Source organism: Apodemus sylvaticus, chromosome 11 (assembly GCF_947179515.1).
Source record: "Apodemus sylvaticus chromosome 11, mApoSyl1.1, whole genome shotgun sequence".
NCBI classification, from domain to species: domain Eukaryota; kingdom Metazoa; phylum Chordata; class Mammalia; order Rodentia; family Muridae; genus Apodemus; species Apodemus sylvaticus.
In genome coordinates this window covers 2,684,494-2,709,140 of record NC_067482.1, presented here as the reverse complement: position 1 = coordinate 2,709,140, position 24,647 = coordinate 2,684,494, and the positions used below count along the sequence as shown (strand labels likewise).

Below are 24,647 nucleotides of genomic sequence, written 5' to 3'. Positions count from 1 at the left end.
TATAAAGCCCTTCAAAACCTGCCGTGAGTGGCTGGTACCTGAGGAGGGGGCAGGAGGCAGGAGGCACCATAGCACATGCACTAGGAAATATCAGAATAAATAAAAGACAAAAGGCCTCTTATGTAAGTTTTGACTGTGGCATCAATAACAGTTAAATAATCATCTGTACTTACTTTCCTAAACTTCTGTCTTTACAGTTATTAAATTAGGGGTCAAGCAAGCAATTGATACAAAATTGATGAGCACAATACCAACTTCTAAGAACTGAGCATGAGAGAAAAATGTTTTTTTCTAAATGAACATTTTACTAAATGTTCTGAACTTGAGGGAAGAGCCTGTCTTGGTTTCACGTGTGAGACACAATGGTCAGAGTATCGGCTGAAGGTTTGCCCACACTTTTCAGGTCCCTTCACAGAGTTCTGTGCAATGACATGGCATGGAATCTCACCAAACTGGTCTGCAGTCTGTTCAATTTTGAAATGAAAACTCTACTATACTTCTCATTTCAAAAATCTCTCTACAAAACAAAACAAAACAAAACAAAAAAACCTGGTAAAGTTTGGCCCATATGAAATACAAGTCAGAGTAGAAAATCATTTCTTTTCCTCCTTAAAAACAACAATGAAATCTAATTATTTTCATAGGAAGACTCAAACTTCCACAAGTGTCAGATTATGCTATCTATCTAATGGATCCTTGGTGCATACCATGATGAAGATGTATTACACACACACACACACACACAGTGTGGGATAACAGTCCTACATGCAATGTGCTCTGAGGACATTATAAATATAACTGAACCCAAAGAGGCAGACTAAAATGGTAACTGCAATAGACAATAAGGCTACTCTGTAACTCTAATGTGTTTCAACAGTGATGACATCAGTCAAAGAAAATTGCAAAGGAGAACCATCATGTCTTAAAAATTAAACCCAGAAGTTAAGAAGGGGCTTCAAGAGCCCTCTGGCATATATATACTTATGAAGAGGGAATGATACAAACCAGGTCACCATGCGGAGGGCCGTTCTCTTCCACAGCTTCTGAGATCCACGCCTGAAGTATGGCTGCCTCCCTCTCTCTCCAAATAAAGTGGGCTGCTTGCCCCCTCTCACCCTCACATCAGGGGAGAACAGATCTTTGGTTTCATTTCTTCTCAGTTTATAACACACACATACTCGCACACACATGTATACATATGCACTCACCTGTACCTATGTGTGCATACACATGCTCACCTGTAAGGGTTTGAGTTGGGGGTGATTAACTCGATGATGTGTACTTCCTTCTCGTGGGGCTGAGTGGACAGGACACAGCCTTCGGCAGCTTTGGGTTGGAGGTACTCGGCAAGGTAATTGAGCGAGAGAAAATTCTTCCCTATGTTACACGTGGGAGGGAACACTTGATCTGAGAGTAAAGACAGAGACTGGGTCAAACTGGTGAGTATGGGACCAGATGGGAAGGAAAGACGTGGTAGTGTGACTGAGGCTAAGTCTGAACCAGAAGCCACAAACCCAAAGGGACTTCATCTGTGGCCTCAGTTACTGCTCAGTCATACCTTCCACCTTGGCTACCAGGGGCCTTCTGCTGGCCAGGGCCAGTGGCTTCTGTTTGCCTACTCACACTCTTTTCTTGTCCCTGTTCATCTCCTCTAGCCTGCTATGTCCTACTCTTTTTCGCTAGAGTGGTTCTGTCTTTGATCCAGGTCAGAACCACCTCTTAGGACTCTGTCCCTCAGAATCTGATTCACGGTATCACAAGGGACACAGACATCTTTCCTTTCTGAAGCTCTGTAGTTAATGTAAGCAGAGGCTAAGACTCCCAGCCCTGAGCTGGGGAGTGTAGCTCAGTTGGTAACGTGTTTGTTTGCCTAGCATGCAAAATGTCCTGGGTTCCATCTTCAGTATCGTGTATAAGGTTCTGTAGCATGCACCTGTAATCTCAGCACTCAGGAAGTGGAGGCAAGGAAAATTAGAAATTTACAAGCATTCTTAGCTACATAGCAAGTCTGAGGCCAGCCTGGGCTACAGACCTTGTCTCATAAAACAAAACAGCAACAAAGATTCACAGCTATGAGAAAAAATGAGATTATGATGTGTACAGGAAAATGTATGCAGCTGGAAGCCTGTGTCAGGCCAAATAATCGAGACTTAGAATCTCAATCCTCTGTCTGTTTTCTCTAGATAACCTCAGTCACTCCTGTGTTCCTAGAGCACAGTTCCTCCACTGGGCTGCAGACTTAAAACTGTCACCTGTCTACGAGAAGGTCCCAACCTAGCCAGGTACTTCCATGAGCACCTGAAACATTGAATCCATTTAAAATCCTATAGGCTTCTCCTTGGGTAACTGTAGTTTTGATACAAGTAGCTATTGGTTCTCTGGGCCACACATCTCTTTCCATTTTCAGGGTGCTTTTATAAATACCACTGGCTGAGGACTGCTCACCACCACCACCAGGGAAAAGATATCCCAGCCCCAAGATTCTGAAGACACACCCCCGTGACACATGCTGTTTACACAGCACTACACCTGATGGGATTTCCATCTTGTGTCTTAAACGTTTAACCAGAACCGGAGTGAAGTTGCTGGCACAGTGACAGCTGGGACCAGTATCCAGGAAGTTTTAGGTAAAGCCAGATTTTCAGAAGGGGAATAAACCAGACCTGGCACTTTGGCGAGACAGGCTTGTATCTTTTAAATTTTAAGGATGGGGTGCTGGGGTTCACCTCCACATGGAAGTCTCACCTAAAAATAGGAAATGAGCTTTCAAGGTTCTAAGGCCGGGTAGACACTGCCCTCCCCAACCCTGCGCAACTCACACTGTAGCACTGCAGCTCCAACCACTGCAACATGCCTCGGGCACCTCAGAGCAGGGGGCACTATGGTAATTAATATGGCCCCTGTTGTGTGACTGCCGCAAGAGAGCATTAGCTCAAGCGTCATTCTGAATTCTTTTCTGCAAACCTTCCCCAAGGAGCCAGCCCACAGCTTAACAATTCAGGCTTTGGAGCAGCCCTCCTCCACATCTGCTAAGGGTTTTTCCAGATGTGCAGATGAAGAATGTGTACTTCACAGCTGTGGCCCTGTGATGCCTGCTCCACCCCACCTCCAGCTCACAAGACAGAAAAATGATATCAGGACCACAGGGCTGAAATCTAATTGAGAATCAGGAGATATGTATGTATGGGCCAGAAGACTCAAGAGACCAGGACCCTCCTGGGACTGTGGCTTGCCGTTCCTACACAGGTGCGCCTAGCATGCAGCTGGCACATAGACAAATAGACACAGATCTGCCCAGGTTGGTGAGCCGCTAGGAAAAGTTTAATGTCTAAAAGCTGGGGTTATTAAGGGTTTCGGTCCTACATGCCACTGTAACCAAGCAAGCTGAAGGAGCCAATCACATTTTATGGTGTGGAGTCTCTCAGCTCAAGTGTCTTTCCACATGGTTGGTATAAAAACTTATACCAAGTGCCAAGTAGAAAGAGAACCGCAAATGGCGATCCACAGGTAGAAACTTCTTAAGCTTGGTAGGAATGGTGAGCTTAACATGGCTAATGACCCTGAGACCCCGCAAACTCTGGTCTGAGAGCAGCACTGAGCCTTGGAGGTCACGGGAAGGCTCCATTTCCTGCCATGAGGGCCTACGCTCTAAGGCATGACTCCACGGCCTCGGATGAGAGCCAGCAGCAGTCCTCACTTGGCTCCTTCGCTCTGCCGATTCTGAGTGCCACCACCCGGACAGCTAAGGGGAACACGCTTTGCTGACCCCATCCTTGTTTCTAACTTAGCTGGGCAGGACTGAGCAAGGAGATGGTATTTCCAATGAGGTTCTCGGCAACAGTGATGCTCCTGAAGAGGCAGCCACATTCTCAGAACCAATGGGGTTTGAGCAAGAAGAGACTCACAGCTAGGGTCTGTTTGGAAAGCTGACTGATGCAAAGTGACCGTTGCTGACTTGCCTGGGGTGTGCGAACTTAACAGAACAGCTGTGCTCCTCTCTCCCTGAGATGGCTTCCTTCTGTGACACGGGCCAATGACTTGGATCTGACTGATGGCTGCTGTCAAGTCTCGGGATGCTAGGGATACTCAAGGAGTCAACCAGGTTTTACCAACTGGGTTACAGGTGTTTTACTTGTGCGGCTTCTCAGTGTGGGGCTCAGCTACTTGAGTGTCACAGCTCTTGGGGACAGGTGACTGACTACTGTGCTGTCCCCATTGTCAAGGAAACAGGGTCCAACATTCCACATGCTTCCACTCCAAATTTTCTTGTTCTGACAATCCAAGAAATGCTATCCCCTCATGCTACTAGACTCTGCTGCAGACAGACAGGCCGCTGGCTCACGGCCTTTATTAAGACATGTTTTATAACCTCTTTGTTCTCATGAGGCCCGACTACCACAAGAATCTAGGAACAAACTTAGGCTGTTCAAACCCCATTCCCCTCTAAAACCCTCCTCAGGCCAGCAAGCACGTTCAGTTAGCACTCACCTTCATTCTGGGCATGTGCTTATGTGGCTAAGAGTTCAAGCAAATTCATTGGGTAACAGCGTCAGACACAGGGGCGAGGAATTCTACAGTCGAGAACTGGCTTTGCCACTTTGTAGTAATGTGGATCAGATACATCCATTTACCTCTCCCCTAAACTCTGTATAGAATAACAGAAGCAGTGCCCCCTTCTAGGACATGTGACAACTCCAGATATGTATCTGCGTAGAGCTATACACCAATGGTGGCTCCCCTTCACACACCAATGGTGGCTCATTTTTACTTTAAACCAGCCCCAGATCCAAGATGGGGGACCAAGCATTCAACAGGCCCCGATCCCCGCATGATGCCTAGGGAGGAGGTGACAGCTGCTGTCAGGTTCAAGGGGGCAGCAAAAGATCTGCAGTACTGTTTACACAGTTGACGCCAGTGGGTCCCATTCACGAGGGTGGGTGGGGTCCCAAATATTCCCAACTCACACTGATTTTAAAATACTTTTAAAAAAAAACAACCAGGCTTTCAAAATGGAGTTGTTGGAAATTTAATCTTTCTGCAAGGTGCAGAACTTAAAATGGCCTATCTCTTATCAAAGCATGTAGTTCCTTTCTTCAAGAACTTGTCCTCATAACAAGCATTAGTACTAAAAAGGTACTTGAATCCTCTCCCTGTTAGTGACTAAGAAGCTGCCCCAGCTGTCTAACCCATCCTGCTTCCTTGAGTGTGTCCCTTGCCGACACTTAAGTCACTTGCTTACTCTGAATTCCATGCTCAACTGTGTTCTAAATCCTACACAACAACCTCCTTTTCTCTCAACCACACTACTCCCTACCCCTCAGCTGGTTATAACCAGTCCCATTCCTGCAGAAGGAGAAGAGGGAGGTGGTGTGGGAGAAGAGTAGGTCTCTGCCAGTTCCTGCTCTGGAATCCTACCATCCCTGGCTCTGAGCGCCTGGTCTCAGAAAGGCAAACAACCAGTGGTTATAAATCCGTCACTAGTAGAAGCCATGCAGTGCGTACCTTCTCCCACTTTAATATAGATGTTTCTTGCTATCTTGAGTTCAGTGAATGAAGTCACTGCTCCATATTCCTTTTGGGCCCAGTGTAGCAGATGCTCATTTTCTTGGGGGAAGCTTCTTTCCTCTGTTTCTGCTGTCAAGGAGAAGTTTCCTGATGAAAACTGGACCGCAGAACCCTCCGAAACCTGGAACAAATGGAACTGTCTAGTTAACATGACATGCTACCCAGAGTCAAACCAGAACCAGAGGAAACCCTGACTAGACTTAACCATCGTGTCTAATTTGCCTCTTCTCTCTGACATGCAGGCAGATGTGGCAGAGACAAGCTCTCTAAGAGCTGACTCAAGCAATCTCAAGCCCACTTCTTCCTGGAGGGTGGGGGGATGGGAGTGGGGAAGAGCATGAACAGGATCAAAGGCCAACCTCCGATCTCCATTTCTATTGTTGACATTTCTATGGATGGATCAGGAACACATTGCCTCTCTCAACACGTATGGATACAGGTGCCATGTCTAGAACTGGACATTTAGGGAAAACACGGCACCTCTCTTGACAAAGGCTGACTTTTGAAGTTTTTAGCTAAGTCATTTCCTAACCACGAATTACTCTGAGCACAGTATTTATTCTAGATCGGTGCTGTCTGTAACCCAGGAATGATTTAAAGTCTTGAGGGGGACATGTAGCTTATATGCAAACACAATGCCAGTTTATGAGAGATGAAAACATCTGTAGATTTTGGTACAGGGAAGTGGCCCTGTAACCAATGTCACGTGAGTCAATTGTGTTAGAAGTCATTACTGTGATGTGTTGGATGCCACAGAGGAAGTGTTAGTAAGTGTGCAAATGAGACTCAGGGTCAGGGCAATGATCTCAAATTCTGATTGAGCAACTGAACATGGCTTCCACAGCTGTAACCTCTGCCAGCAGTCACCGTGACAGATACAGCGAGAACCATTAACATAAAGAATGGCCAAGGTGTTCAGTTTTCTACAGGTCTCTCCATTTCAGGTTTCTCAGCAGGAAGAAGAATATGGATAACAGCGTATCTAGTTAACTCCCAGATTCCCACAGGTCAAGAGGGTGTCAAACTAATCCAAAGAAAACTTGAAAGGAGGTCTGTGCGAATGTCACACTGTTGCAGTATATTGATCCCTTCCCTGGCCTTGCATAGCATGGTGTATAAATAGTAACACATGAAAAGGAGGAGCTGGCCAAATTGTGAGTGGGACTGGCTAGTATTTACTATAAACTGATTAGTTTTTATCAGTGTCAATGTGAAAACCCAAAGTAGTTAACAGTGCTCATGAGTCTCAAAACTATACACGCCTTATGTTAAACTTCATATGAACTATATGTTTTAGCAAAGACCAAGTTAATACCCAAGAGGCTCTAAACAGCCACACAGTAACCTCAGAACAAAAGGCAACATGAGGGCAGGGACTTTGTGAAGAAGTGGTTCCCTCACGTACAACGCGAGCAGACTGGTGCTCGCTCCATTGCTGTGATACACCCACTTTCTTCACTTTCTTTCTTCTTTCTTTCTTTCTTTCTTTCTTTCTTTCTTTCTTTCTTTCTTTCTTTTTTTATTTTTTTATTTTTTATTTTTTTGGTTTTTTGAGACAGGGTTTCTCTGTGTAGCCCTGGTTGTCCTGGAACTCATTCTGTAGATCAGGCTGGCCTTGAACTCAGAAATCCGCCTGCCTCTGCCTCTGCCTCACAAGTGCTGGGATTACAGGCGTGTGCCACCACTGCCCGGCACCCAGACACTTTTTGTTTTGTTTTGTTTGCAGACTTAATTCATTTATTTTTCTTGTATAAAAACCCCTATGTGGTAGCCACAGCTGGAACCTGGATCCTCTGAACAGAGACTCTGGTGTGGGTTTTCACAAGATGATCAGTGAACTCCTGATAAGGAGACTTGGTGAACACAGTCTCTTTCCAGAGGTCAGGGGTCAGGTAGCTGTAGGTCTTGGAGATGGCATCAAAGGTGGCCTTGGCAAAGTTGCCCAGGGTGGCAGTGCAGCCCCTGGCTGATGTGTAGCAGTTGTCTACACCGGCTATCATCAGGAGCTTCTTGGGCACAGGAGCAGAGACGATGCCAGTGCCTCTGGGGGCAGGGATGAGACGCACCAACACAGAGCCACAGCGGCCTGTTACCTTACACGGAACAGTGTGGGGCTTGCCAATCTTGTTTCCCCAGTAGCCTCTCCGCACAGGGATGGTGGAGAGCTTGGCCAAGATGATAGCCCCTCGGATGGCAGTGGCGATCTCCTTGGAGCATTTAACACCAAGACTAACTTGACCATTGTAGTCCCCAATAGCGACGAATGTCTTGAACCTGGTCCTCTGGCCAGCCCGAGTCTGCTTCTGCACTGGCATGATTTTCAGAACCTCATCCTTTAGGGATGCGCCCAGGAAAAAGTCAATGATCTCAGACTCCTTAATGGGCAGGGAGAACAGGTAGATCTCCTCCAAGGACTTGATCTTCATGTCCTTAACCAGGAGGCCCAGCTTGGTGATGGGATCCACTCCTTGTCTTCAGCTTTACCTCCACGAGCCCCGCGGCCTCGACCATGGCCACGGCCTCGACCACGGCCCCTGCCCCTAAGACCGCTGCCTAATCCTCCATGGAAGCTGCTGCGGCCTCCTAATCCTGGGCCCCGGGGTCCTCCGGGCCCTCCCGCTGCACCGGCATCATCCACCATTTGGTGTTTTCCCGAAGAAGAAGAAGAAGAAGCAGAAGCAAACACTTTCTAATACCATATTTTACACACTCTGATATATGTATGCATACACACACTTATAAGTTGTGTGTTTTTAGGACTGATCTTCCTATGCATCAGTCTGGCTCTGAACTCTTAATTTTCCTGCTTTAGCCTCCCAAGGGCTAGAACTACAGGCATGTGCCATCATGTCTGACACACACATATATCAAATGCTGATTCATTCTCTGAGCTGACCTACGATCTGTGCTGCCATCACCTCTATCATGCCTGAAGCACAAAGTCCCTAAGGAGCTGCTAACTATCCTAATACCCAGACTTACTGGACTTTCCAGTGGGCCCAGCGTCTCTGAGTGACCCTGCTTGGTCTTGTTAGGAAACACCTCGCTGAGTGTCCCACAGCGTGGAAGGCAAGCACAGACCCATTGTGGGTACCTTGCAGATGGCTCTCTACTGGTGACTCTCAGCCAGGGATGATTCTATTCCCCAAGGGGACATTAAGCAATGTCTGTCAAGAAATAATTTTGATTCTCATAACCAGGAGGGGGAGATGATACTGGCATCTCTCCTAGCCATCCTACGATCTATGGAGCCACTCCAACAAAGAATTACCCAAAATGTCACTACAATGAATCTGAGCAAACTTGCTGAAGACACTGGCAGTGCACACTGGGAAGCCTGTGGCAGTGATAGTGGAGTAATGATCAAGTGTTATTACTTGATATTACCAAGTGTCATCATCCAAATATCTGCTCCATTCCCCAGTATGAACCCCTAATTACCCCATTTTATGATGTATATCAGGTTTTGCTCTTTTCTTATTTCAACATTTATTTACTTTGTGCATTTACTATGTCCCTGGGCATGTACTGAGGTCAGAGGACAACTTGAGGGATTGTTAGGCTTAGCAGCAGGCACCTACCCTCTGAGCCATCATCTCACAGGGCCCTGTGAGTTCTTAACATGTAAGGAAGCCTTTCTGGTCTGTACTGGTTTACGAAGCATGGAACTAATCATTAATAAGCCAGGTAAAGGGGGCTGGAGAGATGGCTCAGAGGTTAAGAGCACTGACTGCTCTCTCAGAGGTCCTGAGTTCAATTCCCAGCAACCACATGGTAGCTCACAACCATCTGTACTGGGATCCGATGCTCTCTTCTGGTGTGTCTGAAGACAGCTACTGTGTACTCATATACGTAAAATAAATAAAACTTTAAAAATCAATAAATAAACTGGGTAAAAACTATGTCCTAAATGAACATATGTGTCAGGCACCTTCCTCTTGCCTCCCTTTAAAGGTAACGATGACTCCCCAAGTCAGTGTGGAAGCCTCAGCTTTGACCTTGATGTCATGTGTTCATGTCAAAGGTCACCAGCCATCTCTTTGCCTCACACCAACCATGCTGCCCCTGGGTACAGCATGCTGTTGGGGTACAGCCACGTCTCAACACCAAACCCCAAAATATCCTCATCAGGCTTTGTGACTTTTGCCCTGCAGCAAAATCTTCTGAAAAGAACTTAAATATTCAGCTTCTCACCAAAAGAACAAAACCCACAGCAGTGCGGTGCAGAGCAGGCCTCGACCCACCCACCGCCTGCATTGGCCTACGCTGGAAGGCAAGGGTCCCTACATGTTTGCTGCTTGTGTCCTTTCTCTGTACAATTTAACGCTGGGTTTTAAATACATTATGCAAAGCACACTTCTTTTTTTCAGAGTGAAGGAAGAGAGGCATCACACTGGTACATTCCACGGGCAAGAAGAAGTGTGTTAACAGAAGTCAGCAGCAATATGTAATGCAGCCTGAAGCCTTCAGAGCCACGTGACAGTGGGTCTCAAGTAGGGGCTGCTCCTCCCTGCCACACACCAGCAACCCTGCCCCAGTGCAGTCTTCTCTCCAGGCAGCCCCAAGGTTCATAGACTCAGAGCGGAGGAATTTGGAAAAGCAGTTACCGCCACTCCTCAGGCACATTCCAATTAGGAGAGAGGGAAGCTGCCAGGGGCAGGGAGGCGTCCAGGACTACAGGTCAATGGAAATTTTCTGCTTTCGAAAGTGGTTTAGTCAGCGCTCTCCTCTCAACCACTAGCTCCACGGGCCCTGCAAAGACACCTCCCAGCTATGACAGAGTTGTAGGAGATGTTGTTCACAGATGGCCCCCACAATCCTCAGGACCAGAAGTGACTATGATTTCCAAAGAAAAAGGATTCTCAGAGAGACCAATAGTCTCCCTCAGCACCAGGGCGAGACCCATGCATGAGGCTCGTGATTTCCAGTCACAGTGGGCTTCTGTTATAACTCCTCCAGAAAGAGCCCCACACTCATAGCCATTATAAATTCCTTCCCTTCCTTTTCCCTTCCCTTTCCTCCCTCTCCCCCCTTCTCCTTCCTTTCTTTTTTCATTCCAAAATTATGTTAATTTGTGTGTGTGTGTGTAGGCATATGTGGCATGAAACACATAACTTCTATAAGTTGTCAAAAGACAACTTATAGAAGTTATCATCCTCCACTAAGTGGATCTCAGTGCCCTTACTTGATAAGTCATCTCTCGAGCCTTGCTCTCTTTCCTTTTTTTAATTTAAATTTTATTTATATGACTACACTGTCTCTGTCTTCAAACACACCAGAAGAGGGCATTAGATCCCATTATAGATGGTTGTGAACCACCATGTGGTTGCTGGGGATTGAACTCGGGACCTCTGGGAGAATAGTCTCTTAACTGCTGAGCCATCTCTCCAGCCCCCTCCCCGCCCCCCACCCCTCCCTCTCTTTCTACCCCCTAAGATTCCCCTTTGGTTTGCTGGTCTGAGTCATGCCTACCAAGTCAGAGCATTCACTCCTTGTTCTTTGGTAACACAGGCCTTCACTGGACTTTTGTCACATGCTCACACTTCAGGAGAACATTCTTGGCATCCTCAATCCAGCCCCCACCCCCAACTGTCCCCAGACTCCACGGGTTGTCAAATCGCTACCAGTACTAACTCTGAACACTGAGGCAAGACTCAAGGTTTCTTTGAATGGGTGGGGGGCAGACTGAATTAAATCCATGGCCTGTGGAGATGAGGTCTACGTCTATTTCCTTCCTCAGCTGTGGGAGAGATGCTGGATGGTCCAGCCTCGTGTTTCTTGGTATTCCACAATAAATAACGTGAAATTATTGTTTCAAAAGAATGAATAGGTTGAGCACAGGACTTTATAGTTGGATAGAATAACAGAGACTTCCTTTTTACTCCATTGCCCACCCTCCATCTTCATTCAGGGTCCCTGTCCTGCCGCTTCTCTTTGTAGGACAAGGAAAATACAGTAGCCAATCCCATTCCTTCACCCGTGCTCCATATTGTCACCTGGAAAACCTTCCTAAAATGCAAACATGTGATAATACCGAAGAGTTAGGCATCTTAATGTGGCACATCACGGGGGGGGGGGGGGGGTGTAAAGAGGCGTGTCTCTGCCCCTCCCCCTCCATTCACACCACCCTCCCACATGCCCTAAATTTAGCATAAAGAACAATCACTGCTGCAGAGCAACCGACCCCATCGTGGGCCTTCTCTCCGTCTTCCCTGCCTGTTGTGCTCCCCTCACCTGGCCAGCAGGCTCCTTACCACCCACGCCCTTCTCTGTGAGGCCTTCCAGGTTCCCTGCTCTCCTCAGGACCCCCTGCCCATCCCTTCCCTCATATTTCAGCTCTGACATACTGACATGCCCACCATCTTCCCTTGACACAGAACACCCAAGGGCCAAGGAAGCAAGTGTCCGCTGTAAATTTTGCCAGCTGGCATAGTGCATGGTGCAGGGCAGGGTTAACGATTGCTTGCTGATGGGACCCTTCCTGATGCCACCTACAGGAGAGACTACTTTCACCCCAGTGGCCAGAGCTTCTTGCTTCCCTGTCTCCCCAGAAAATGACTCTCAACCAGGCTTTCAAGCCACTGATCTGATTTCTCATCTAATAACTCTAGTTAAAAAACCCAATTGTTAAAGCATACTTAGCAGTTCTGTGTCTTCACCCACTGAACTTTCCTTCTGCTTTCTAATTAAAACCCAAGCCCCTGACATTCCCTGACATGACAGATGTCTTCCTGTGGGAAAGTGCGGAACACTGAGCTCCAAGGATCCGACAAGGGATCAAGCAAGGGTCTGTTGAAGGGACAATCACTAAGTGTTCTGTGCTGTAACGAACCCAGGGAAGTTGAGGTGCACCTGAGTCCCTTCCTCACCAGAATTTTCTTTCCTGCTCGAACTGTGCACAGCATTGGTATTTTTAAATTCAAGTTATGCTACCAGACCTTTTTTTTTTTTTTTTTTTTTTTTTTTAAAAGCAAAACATTACTCTATCTGCCAAGGTTGGGAGTTTTATTACAAGAACTTACGGCGAGGCTACGAGATCCAAGTTTATTATTTTTTCTGGATAAGATTCAATAACCTCATCCAAAAGTACATGAGAAAAAAAAAGAGCAGAGGAGGCATCCAGCTTTTGTTTCCACACCTGTGCGCCAGCTTTAACTGTTCAAGTCCTAAGCGGACTCATATGCCTTGAAGCTGAGCTCACAGGCCAGAGTGAAGGCCGTGTCCTTGGGAGACGCTACAGGGTCTTCCTGGAAGCATGCCTCTTCATGTTTGCACTGATCTGAACAGGTCAGCTGACTCAGAGGCCCAGGCGTTGCCGCACTCTCTCCCCAAGTCCGCCCAGGCTTCCGTAGGGGACGAAGAGGGGAGCTCTGCTGTGAGCAGTGCTGCAGCTGCTCAGTGCCTCCTGTGCTCCCATCCTCTGGTTTCTTGATTCCACCCCGCCCCCACCCACCCTCAGATGAGCACCCCAGATGCACATTCGGGTCTTAGAGGACCATCCGTACCCATCAGGTCTTGCCCTTCTCTCTCACATCCCTGACTTCAAGTCTACTCTGATGTCGTACTCAGAATGCAGTCTCACTTAAACCTGCCACTCACTAGAAGTTCCGGGTCCTCCACCTTTCCTTATGCATCATTTCTATTGCACCCATCACTTTCCAAACCCCACGGGATGCATCCATTTGCTCTGTTCTTTGTGTATCATTTCTATTGTATCCTCCACTGTCCAAACCCCACTGGATGTACCCATCTATTGTATCCACCCAGTTCTAAACCCCTGCCCATCTCTCATCGCTTCCCCTGCAGCATGGAATGCTCACCCACGTGATGCAGGGCACATCCCATCCACTTGGGATGTGAAGAGGACCAATAAGACATTAAGTGTCTGATAGAATGCATCTTGAAACTAAATTGGCTGGCTGTGCCTGCCACAAGTTTTATGCTGATGAAGATTCTGATGTCATATTTAGGAGCAGAGAAACAGAAGCCAACATTACAATGTACTGTGAATGTCAGGGACTCTGAGAAGGCTATCTTGACTCCCATTCATAAATTATTCAATATGTTTAAATATTTTGTTGGGTGAATTAGCTATATTTTTACTTATTTATACTTAAAATTATACATGATTCAAGTTTGATTTCTGGTAGATCGTCTTCTTCCAATATGACCTCAGGAAGGGATGTAGGCTGGTCGTATACATTCACCCATCTGATTCTTAGACTCAGAACACAAATCAATGACAAGAAGACACCCCGAGCTAGTTACTCCCCAAGTGTAATCTTCAGACCAGTGTATGTCAGGCAGAAATAAGTCAAAATGTAGATTCCATGACTCCAATGCATCACCAGGAACATTGGTCTAAGCCAGAGACACAAGCCTTCCCCCTGCCCCCCAAGACAGGGTTTCTCTGTAAAGCCCTGGCTGTCCTGGAACTCACTCTGTAAAACAGGCTGGCCTCGAACTTAGAAATCCACCTCCTTCTGCCTCCTGAGTGCTGGGATTAAAGGCATACACCACCACTGCTGTACTAGAGATGCAAATCTTATTTACTACTTTGTTTTCATGGTTCTGGGGATTGAAGCCAGGGACTTTTGTAGACTAGACTAGCACTCTGCCACTAAGTTACATCACCAGGCCTGCAAATAATCTTTGGTATTGACTTTACTTATTACACATTCTTCAATAATTTCTCACATGAATTAAATCGTACCTACGTCCCTGTGTCCCCATGGTTTTGTTTGTTTTTGTGTGTACGATGTGTGGTGTGTGTTTATGTGTGTGTGTGTGTACTCTTAACAATAGTGGACATGTGGAGATCAGAAGTTTGAACAAGACTGCTCTGTGACCAAGTAGGAATCTCCTCCTTACATTGGTGAAGAAGAAAAAAAGCCCATAAGGAAGAAAGAACAGCCGCATGGTGGATGGGGCCATCATCTTGCATGTTTAGAAATAAATGGTTCTTGCAAAATAAGAGAAACCACAGTTCCACAGAGATAAAGGAAAGTCGGCTGAGACCTCACAGGAAAAGCTGTTCCAGGAATCATCACACTTGTGCACCCCTCCTTTCTCCCCCAAACCCCTCCAGCTCAATCCTGATGCACTGGAGCCTGGGCTGTCAGCTGGGTGAGAATCTGCTATTGAGTTACAGGCCCTGGGCTGTTCAGCTCACACAGCCACCTCTGCCTGTTCGCAGGACTCTGGTGGAGAAGCCACACAGTAAACACCAGCTTCTCAGTCTCTACCCTGCCCCGCCATCCCTTTCCTTTCTCTAAGCCTCTTCACTTTCAGCGCACCCAAGGAAACAGCATCCTCAAGGGAAAAGAAAAAGGGAAACAGATATTTCAGAAACACCTGCCGTGCCGGAATTGGCTAGCTCAGTTCCAGGGGGGAGTGGGAAAATATGAAAAAGGAGATTCCCACCACCCCTTCCCTGGAATCAGCTCTGAACCAAAGCAGGATCTGCAAATTGGCCCGGGTACCTCACGCCTTCACAGAAAGGTATCAAGGAGAATATACTGGGATGTGCAGAGTCCAGAAAAAATAAAACCTTTTAGGACCTGAAAGATTTACTTTGTCAAGTGAGGACTGAACCCTTCCTTCTGAAATAAGAAAGCCACAGGTTCCTTCTACCCAGTCTCCAGGAAGACTGTATTCAACTATTTCCTCTGGAGTCCCGTGATGTGAAATTCAATCTGAAACATGTTTTCTATTATCATATGTCATGATTTGATGCTGTTTTGCAAGAGATTATTCTAAAGCAATAACTCCCATACCCGGGTACAGCATTTGTGAGCCATATGATTACAGCACTTGCCAATTGTGCATTCAAGAAATGAAAATTCAGATAACTGGGTTTGGTTTGTTGTTGTTGTTGCTTATTCTTAGATATTTTTATTTTGTAATCAAAATCAGGTTACTTTACTCCAATAAAATGACTTAGAACATATTTGATTATTAATTTTTCTCAAAGCATTTGTCGTGCCCATCTTGGGATGTTTTAATTTTTCCTGACATGTAAGATGTTAAAGGACGGAGACTACTCTGTGTTCTTCATACCCCACATGCTGTGCACAGCACTCTGGACACTGGCATGCACAAACCTGGACTGTGTGAGGGCTAAGCCACAGGAGCAGCACAAGAGCTGAGGTTGACAGAAGGAAGCATGGCTGGCTACAAGGAGAAGCAGAATCTCTCAAGCCGGTTTGGAAATCATACTCAGCCCAGCATCCTCCCTCCCACCCCACCCTACCCCAAAGTAATCAAGTAAGAACCCCAGGCTAGCTGCAGATAGACCTGGGCTTTACAGTACAACACCCTAGATTTCTGAGTTCCTTTCCTCATCTTCCGTGTTGTCCGGCGATATTAAAAGGAACTTGCCAGGCATGGTGTCTGGTGCCTTTAATCCCAGCACTTGGGAGGCAGACACAGGTAGATCTCCATGAATTTGGGACCAGCCTGACCTATATAGTAAGTTCTGGGCTAGCCAGAACTACTCAGAAAGACCCTGTCACAAACAAACAAACAAAACAACAACAACAAAAGAGTCACATGAGTGTCATTTCAAAGCACATTTATCATCTAAAGGGTGCTCTTCAGGAAAAAAAAAATTACCAAGGAGAAGAGGAGGAGGAGGGAAAGGTGGTGGTAGAAGAGGAGGTGGAAGAGGAGGAGGAGGACTACCTGGAGGACCTAGGGGATCTTGAGGCACTGTTGGCTGTTGACATCATTACTATTATCTACCATGCCCCTCAAGTTGTGCGCCCTCCATTTATACTTCTAGGAACCTCTTACTATGGATGGCTTTTTTTTCCCTTTACAACCAATGTGCCGAGCCAAGTTCAAGGACACACGGAATGAATTTTACAAAAGCTAGGCGACAGATAGGGTCTTAGAACACCCTTTATAGAGATCTTCCTGTTCGCGCTGGTAATCTCTTACATGACAGGAAATAACAGTTCCAAGAAACTGGAGAAATTGGACCTCCCCAAGCCCTAGAGTAGGCAGCAGGGCTGACGACAGAACCGAGAACCTGTGTCAGGCACTGGACAGGCAGTCCCCGTGTGGTAGGGCCAAGCCTTCTCCAACCCCATGCCCCACAGCAATTCAACACTGGGAGGAAAACTGCCACACAGCTGGACATGAATTCTTGCTAAGCAGATCCTACACGGAGTCTGAGTTTTTATGTTTGACAACTGAAGAAAGGAGCTCTGAGCCACTAAATGAAATGCTGGATCACACGGTGCATCGAAGAATGAGCACCGATCACAACTCCCTGAACTATGCCCCTTCCGCGTGGGATGGAGAGCACTGGCTTCGTGCAACGGCCATTATCTCCCCTGGGTGAGGGAGTCTGCCCCCAGGCCTGCCGAGGTGGGTCTGATATTTATACAAGCAAATCTGAGAGATGCAAAAAGGGGAGAGCACAAGGCTTTACAAAAGGCTGCTGCTCTTCTTTGCCTCTTCTGGCCTTCTGTATTAGTTCTCTGAGCCTCCCTCCCCTGCTCCTGAGGAAAAGTGAGGAGAGGGAGGGGACCTCCCGAGAGAGGTGGGAAAGTGTGTCAGACACGGATTATCTGGCTGGAAGCCAAGTTAAGGGAACCATAATCGCCAAGTACCCAGTGACTTGCAAACGGTGGACTAGAACCTGTAAGGGACAGAGCGCTCAAGGGCACCAGGTGTATACATGGGAGGTGCGAAGACAGACGCTGCTACGGCACATTCTGTACGTCAGCTTGGCTCCGGTCTTGTGATGCCTTAGCATTGGCAGCTCAACGGGATCTAGAATCTCCCAGGAGATCGACCTCTGGGAGTGTCTGTGAGAGATTTTTCTAGACTGGTTCATCTGAGGTAAGAGGTCTTATCCTAAATATAGACAGCACCAATTCACGGTCTGGGGTCCCCGGCAGACCCGGCAAAATCAAAGAAGGGAGTGAGCGGAACCCCAGCTTTCTCCCCTCTGCTTCCTGACTGTGGATGCACGTGGTCAGCTGCCTCATCGTCCCGCCAGGGCGCCTTCCTCACCATAGACTGCATTTTCAATCCGAACAAAAATAAACTCTTCCTTCTGCTGCATTCGTCCGGTGTTTTGTTAAGCAACAAGTCAAATGACCTATACAGCTCCAGACCCCTTAGTCACCATACCCACACCTGCCTGCTGTTGGGAAGGTACATTCATTCTAGGTGTGACTGAAATCCCAAACTCTCAGGACAGTCATTCAGATGACCCGGCCCAGGCAGTGGAAAGCCCTTAAGAGCCCAGACAAGGCTGCCCTGAGAAGGGAGACATTCCAGCTGTGGATGTTAGCTTTAGCTCATGCCCACAGGCATTGGCTCTCTTCCAGAAGTTTCTCTCTGTATCTCCAATCCCCCTTGCCTGTCCCCACCACGGTACAAGCCGATTCCTTGTAATAGCTCTCTTTGCATATCCCCCTTACTAAGTCTACTTCTCCGAAACCCTGGCTGATGCAGTTTCTGTGAATTGCTGATACAAGCCCCGGGAGAAATGGAGCTGTGTGTTCTGGCCCACTGAGCGACCAAACCCAAGAGCGGCTAAGGAACAGAGAGCCTGAAGGGCACCTCCTTGGGGAGAAACAATGGAGAAAAGGCCGTGAGGCAGGCACACGGGGTGGTGTCCTTTGGGGACTTCCAAGCTGGATTTTTATGCCCCTCTCCCCTAGTTTCCTAGTTTATAATCAACAGTCTCTGCAGACAACCAGGGTGGTGTCCTCTGCCAAAGCTAAGAAAGTTGAACTAAGCACATTGAAACTCAGTGATGAAATGGTCCCTGCGGTGCTAAGGGTATATGTGTACTAATTAAGCCAGGCAGTCCCTGGAGCTGAGCCAAAGTCCACCCAGGAGCCCGGAGGAAAAGTGTACTTGGGGAAGGGGTCAAAGAAACAGCTTCCAAACCCTTAGCCGAGCGGAACACTGCAGAGCCTCTACCTCAGTTTCTAAGTCATTTAGAACAGACATTGTTAAAATGAGGACGCTGCTTACCTGGCGTCCTGGTTTGCTCTGAAGTTCCATTCTGAGGCTCTAATCTTGGGAAAGCCATTTGTGGCCCCGTGCTATATAAGAGAGTTTCCGATGACAGCACAGTTTGCCTTCAGGTGGGGCAGTGTGGCTTTCCCCACTGAGGCCCCAGTTCATTCTCCCGAGGCGTGCTGTTGCAGATACTTAGTCAAGCTCCTGCCGCCTTACGGTCACAGGCACCACTCAGCAAGTTTGTCCACACACGTATTAACCTCTCTGTCTCACTTCCTCATCTAAAATAATGATAAACGATGCCTACGTGAAACTTATCCTTTAAGAACTGCATCATACAGTAAAATAGTTTTATGATAATAACAGCAGCACCTACATTACAGACTTGTCACCGAGATTCGATGGAGTAATGTATGTAAGTACTCTGAAGCACTCATCACCTGATACTCACTTTCGTTTTCCTTAAATATACTCATGCCTGAATAGCCTCCAAACATGTCACGAGGGCCTCGAGACGGACCTGGAGTTCACGGGCCACAGTTTGTTGCTCACTGGAACAGAAACTTAGCCTTCTTATCCAAACTTCCTGCCTGTGTTCACGGATCAAAGCAACGCCAACCTATATCCCCTAGAACTCTAGAATCTTAAGAACGCTTTCTCAAAGAGAAAGATAAAGGGGCTGGAGAGCAAACGAGCTATTATCACTGTGGGCTTCAGCCAGTGGTGGCAGGTGCATGAGCCTCTGGCTTCGGCTGTCACTCACAATCCAAAGGGCACCCTGCTGACCTCTGCCACAGGGATCCCTAATGGTTTATATTTACATCAAGGACTCCAAGCCACCGGGAGTAATGGCAAGAGCAGCGTTTAAGATCCAGATTCCATCCCACACGTAGCTATAACAAAATGATTTCTAAGCCAGAAAACCAGATGACAAGGACTGGAGAGACAAAACCTACACTGCCTCAAATAAAGCGGACGGTTTGTCTGTACCCTGAAAGGAGCTGGGCCCCGCCGCAGCCATTCCCTGAGGGGCTGTGAGGTAGCTGTGGAAGCTTACTACATCACCAGATTAGCTTTATTCCAGAGCGCTAAAGAACTTCCTTGGACTGCACAAGGAAAACCAGTCTTCCCTTCAATGTACTCAAGTTTGTTTAACCTCAATTTGTTGAATGAAAGCGAGGCCTTCACAGGGCTGGGGCTGTGCCTACACACAGACATGACACAACACACCAGACAGAGCCAGGAAAAGTCCACACTGGGTGAGTCCTCCCGGACAGGATGTCTTGCTCAGGAAACCATGAGAGGGTAAACCAGGGCTTCAGGCCACTCATCTCCTGGCTGCCGTCACCACCTTCCCCAACATGTCAGGCAGGACAAAAGTGTCTACAACCCCTCTCTGGACCAGGTTTACCAGCTGAAACTGGACTCTCTCCAACATTCTAAATGCCACAGTGACATTTAGGAAAGGATCTCTAACCACAAAGGGGCAGAAACTCATTCTTAGGAAACATGGTAGTTGACTGACCCCAGCTCATGAAAGGCTCAATCCCCATATAATTATGTCTCTTAGGGACAAGCCACAAAACCAACAGATAAGCAGCCTCTTGAGAAGAAACGCATGGTACACAACCACTTGGAATCTCCTCAGGACACAATGAGTCATTCCGCCAGAGATATTGAAGAGAACCACCATGAATCTGGAAGTGTTTATTTAATCTGCCTTTAAGAGAGAATTTATTTGGAAAAGATTTCACTGACCGGTGTAGTCAGGCCCCTAGGACACAGGGGTGACACCTCTAGCCTGGTGGAAAGCTGTGTTTGTTTACAGGTCCCTAAGCCATCTCTACCTACATGCTGCTCCTCAGAGTCCACCTCCTGGAAGCTGCTACCCCATCTGCACAGGTAAGAGGTCAAGTCTCGTCTTCTCCAACGTTCAGGATCTAAACCACCGAACATTTTTATACTGAGCCTCAACTCCCCATTTTCTAGCTAGCTCTGCTAGCTAGAGCGTAGAAAGCTCTCTGAAGATAGGCGATTCACTCACCCTTCCCTGTCAATTCCCAGGTCATTTTCCTCAAGCACTCGGGCTGAAAAAAGGATACTGAATCAGTGAACACAGTTCACACGTAGGACATCATATAAGGTTTGCTAACTTTGTGGGCTCTAAAGTATGGGGGCAGAGCTGCCAAAGAAGGATGTTAGAAAGATTTTGTTTTTTAATGCAAAAACCATAGAACCCAGGGGTTTTTACAAATTGTTTACTTTTAAGTTCCCTCCTCTACATGCAAGCTTGACTGAGTTATTCCCAGAGCATTTTTGGACACACCAACCCTCAGTTACACATTGCTTGGCTTCATGGAAAGGTAACAGCTGCGCATGTGCCGTGTTAGGCCGCGCATGCGCCGAATTAGGCTGACTGCCCACAGTGCAGCCCAGAGCTCACATCTGGGGCTGCTTAACAACTGATTGGAAATTTAGCTTTTTGATTTCCAGTTAAATACTAGGCACGGGAAAACAAATAGCACTTGTTTTTACCGAGTCTTGTCAGGCATCCAAAATGGAGTGCAAATCAGAGAACTGCCTGTGGTTTGGTGGCAGAGGTCCAAAAATACTTGGCCTCCCCGCCCCCTCCAGTTTAAGGAAAAGGAATAAGTCAGATTTTGGTAATAAGGATTTTTCAACCACCCTTCCCCCTTCTTTGGACATGCAGAGCTGTTTTTTAAATATTCAGTGTGTTCCTGGTATTAATTTACATTTTTCATTAGGATTAAGTTTTGATTTGTTTTTAATCCAAAGCCAAAGAATAAAGTTCGTTTTCCCTCACTTACTCCAACTGCCATGCGTGGTATTTACTTGGATTTGTGAGGCGGGCAGGGTTCATATTGCTATCTTCTGTTTCCAATTAAATTACGATATAGTTATCTAGCAGCCGTATTATCAAAGCATCAGAGTTGAAAAACTTGGGGGAACTTGGGAGATTAGTTTAATCCAAACCCTTTATCTGTGATGAGGGAACTGAGCCCTGGGTAGCACAACCATGCACTGTGATGTACAACTTGTTAGTGGAGGAGGCAGACCTAGAACTCACGCTGAGGAGATTAAACTGAAAACAAAACCTGGGTTACCAGAAAAAAAAAATACAAGACACCAAATTAAACTTGAACTTTAGCTAAAGAATGGATGGATTTCATTAACTATGTCTAACTAAGATAGTATAACTATGTCTAAAATATTGCACAGGCACACTTAAGCAAATTATTGATCTGAAATTCAACTTTAGCTGGAATCTTTCATTTTTATATGCCAAACCCGGGTCACTGTGCTGTGAAACCCACATCTACCCTTCCTCCTACCACACATCTGGCTGTCAGAGATATCCACATAGTTCTTTCCTGATTTTAATGATAAATAGCTGGGAAAGAAGAAATCACGCGACAGAAACCGCGAGAGAGTATAACACTGGAAGAAGCGACTTCTTCCCTGAGACTTTCCTAATCTTAGGAATCCCCATTTCCCGCTTTAACTAGAGTACAAAACAATTAACTCTAAAATGGATAGGCCAGGCCAGACATTTTATGTTAAGAATCAGTCACTAGGGCTTCTCTCTCTCTTTCTCTCTCTCTCTCTCTCTCTCTCTCTCTCTCTCTCTCTCTCTCTCTCATTTAAATTTATTGTTGTTGCTATTATTATTTTATTATTTTACTTTTAAAGATAAGATCTCACTATGAGGAAGCCTGGCCTTGAATTCTGGATCTTCTTGTGTCTGTCTCCAAAGTGCTAGGATCTCAGGAGCATACCACAACATGAGGTTGCTAGGCTCTCATCTTGAAAATTTCTTCTCATGTTAGATTATGAGTTTGAAGGGGGAAAAAGAGCTTGGGTTTGGAGTACAAAGCAAGGCTTGAAATGACCCTAACATTAATAATTGTTATATATAATTATGCTATATAATATATAATTATATATAATATTTATATATAATTAATATAAAAAGTGAGGTTTAAAGTGACCCTACCAATAGTAATTATGATATATAGAAAAATAAGTAAATAGCCCAATAATCATTTATAACAACAGAACAATAAGTATTAGTGGAGCAAGGCACATGTATGAGGTGAGGAGGAGAACTCTGTGGCCTTAGCTCTTTCCACCCACCTTTGGTGGTTTTAGAGATCAAATTCAGTGCAGATCCTTGTTCATCAGGTGCCTTTAACCCGCGGAGCCATCTTGTTGGCCCACAAGATGAAAACAAACAAAAAACCCCACCATTGTTAGGGACAAGGAATAAAGTAAAAATATGCCAGGTTTTAGGGAATCTGGTTTGGAGCTGAGGCTGTAGTGTAGCGCCTGAGTTCATGCTGAGGGTACTACAGGAGGTCCAGCTCCCAGCACGCCTGAATCCTGTCCACTGAACCACACTGTCAGTCCAGCTGTGCTTTGAACCCAGAGCCATGCACTTGCCAGGACAGCCCTCTACCACACAGCAACATCCCAACTCTTGCACTAATCCCTGCAAAGAATACTGCAGCAGATGTGTTTTGGTTTTGCTCCCTAATGGTTTTAGGGATGATGTACTAACTGTATAGGCTTTAAATAATATACCAGAGTTATCATATTTTCAGTTCAGTGCTTTTAATATATTCTCTGCATGTGCTGGGCTCACCACTACACACTTCCTCTACATTTGTCTTCTAAGCGACCTCACACCGTTGTCAGTCATGAGTCCATACTCTCCTGCCTCCCACACACCCCCCACCCCCCACCCCTCCCCACCCCCCCACCCCCAACAAAGACCAAAGAGAACCATACGACAAGGCAGCATTTTGTATCACATGATGTGGTATGAGTCGGACTTCACAGTCAAAAGATAGCCCACCGTATGGCTCCTGCATTACTTTTACCTATCAGGTGATGGACGTCTGTGTTGTTTCTGTGGTTGTTTACTCATACAAGCAACTTTGTTTTGGACATTTGTGGGCAGGGGACATTGGGTATAAATGACTGTTACAGTCCCACCAGCAAAGCTTGAATCTTTCAGTTTCTCTATATCCTTACAATCTTGTTACATTCTATCTTGTCACAGGTCAGCACTGTGATTGGTGGATTTTCCTTCATGTTCTGTAATGTTCAGTATCATATATATACTGTATATATATATGTATATATATGTGTATATATGCATGATATATGTATATATATGTATATTTCTTCTGGTTATTTGTGTCTTGTCCTTGGAGAAATATTTATTCAAATTAGTGTGTGTGTGTGTGTGTGTGTGTGAGTGTGTGCGAGTGCGTGCATATATAAGATAGGGTCTCATGTACCCCAGGTGACCTTAACTTCTGACCCCTCTGCTTCTACCTCTTTGAGGCCTGGGACATACAGTATTTGCCACCACACCCAGTTACATTTAGTGTTGGGGATCTAACTCAGCGCTCCAACCATACAAAGCAAGAGCTCTACCACTAAGCTACATCTCCATCCCTGAAGCAGGGTGAGTTTTCTTTCTGATTGCACCCAGAGCCAACCTTCATCTACTGGATAGTCTCTGGTTCACCCAGAAAATACTGTAAGGTTGGGACAGCTTCATCATGCATGTGAGCATCCGTGACTTGAGATGCATCTTGAAACACTTCATCCATTCCCTGTTGATAGGAAACCAGAGAAACCAGACAAAGCATCTGCGTTTGCAAAGAAAACTAAATTCCGCTGCCCCGCTGTGCCTGGCATTCTCATTTCTGCTGTGGAATTAGGAATGATAAGTTGACTAAAGGCAGATGCCTCTAACGATAGTGTAATGATAGCATACAAATAAAGACAATTTATATTTTAAAGATCAGCAGCTGGGAGATTCTGAGTAGCACGTCTTTCTAATTAAACTATGCCAGCTTCAGGCAGTTAAAACCATGACTTGTTGATTTATATTCGCAGGTAGATGGCATTATCCAAACTTTTCTTATCATCCTACTTAAGAAAAATTAACAACCATTAAAGAATCACTACCACAGAGGACATCTTGGAGACAGTCGTGTGACCCTCCACCATTCCCATCAGGAGAGCATGAGGCATGCGTCCTGGACTGAGGGCCAAGGGGC

The 24,647-nt window shown here is 46.3% G+C and overlaps 2 protein-coding genes across 2 annotated transcripts in view; both read right to left on the bottom strand.

Annotated features, from left to right (window-relative positions):
• Tgfbr3 (transforming growth factor beta receptor 3) overlaps positions 1-24,647 on the bottom strand; it is a 171,465-nt gene that overhangs the window by 43,125 nt on the left and 103,693 nt on the right. The window contains exons 5-6 of the mRNA XM_052199751.1: positions 5,503-5,686; positions 1,239-1,407 (exon numbers count right to left, since the gene is read on the bottom strand). Of these exons, the coding sequence (XP_052055711.1) occupies positions 1,239-1,407; positions 5,503-5,686 (353 nt within the window). The remainder of the gene's footprint in view (positions 1-1,238; positions 1,408-5,502; positions 5,687-24,647) is intronic.
• Positions 7,311-8,221, bottom strand: LOC127696835 (40S ribosomal protein S2-like). The gene is given in 2 exon segments (XM_052199752.1): positions 7,311-8,026; positions 8,029-8,221. Coding segments are annotated over 2 exon segments (879 nt in total). The 5' UTR covers positions 8,207-8,221; the 3' UTR covers positions 7,311-7,325.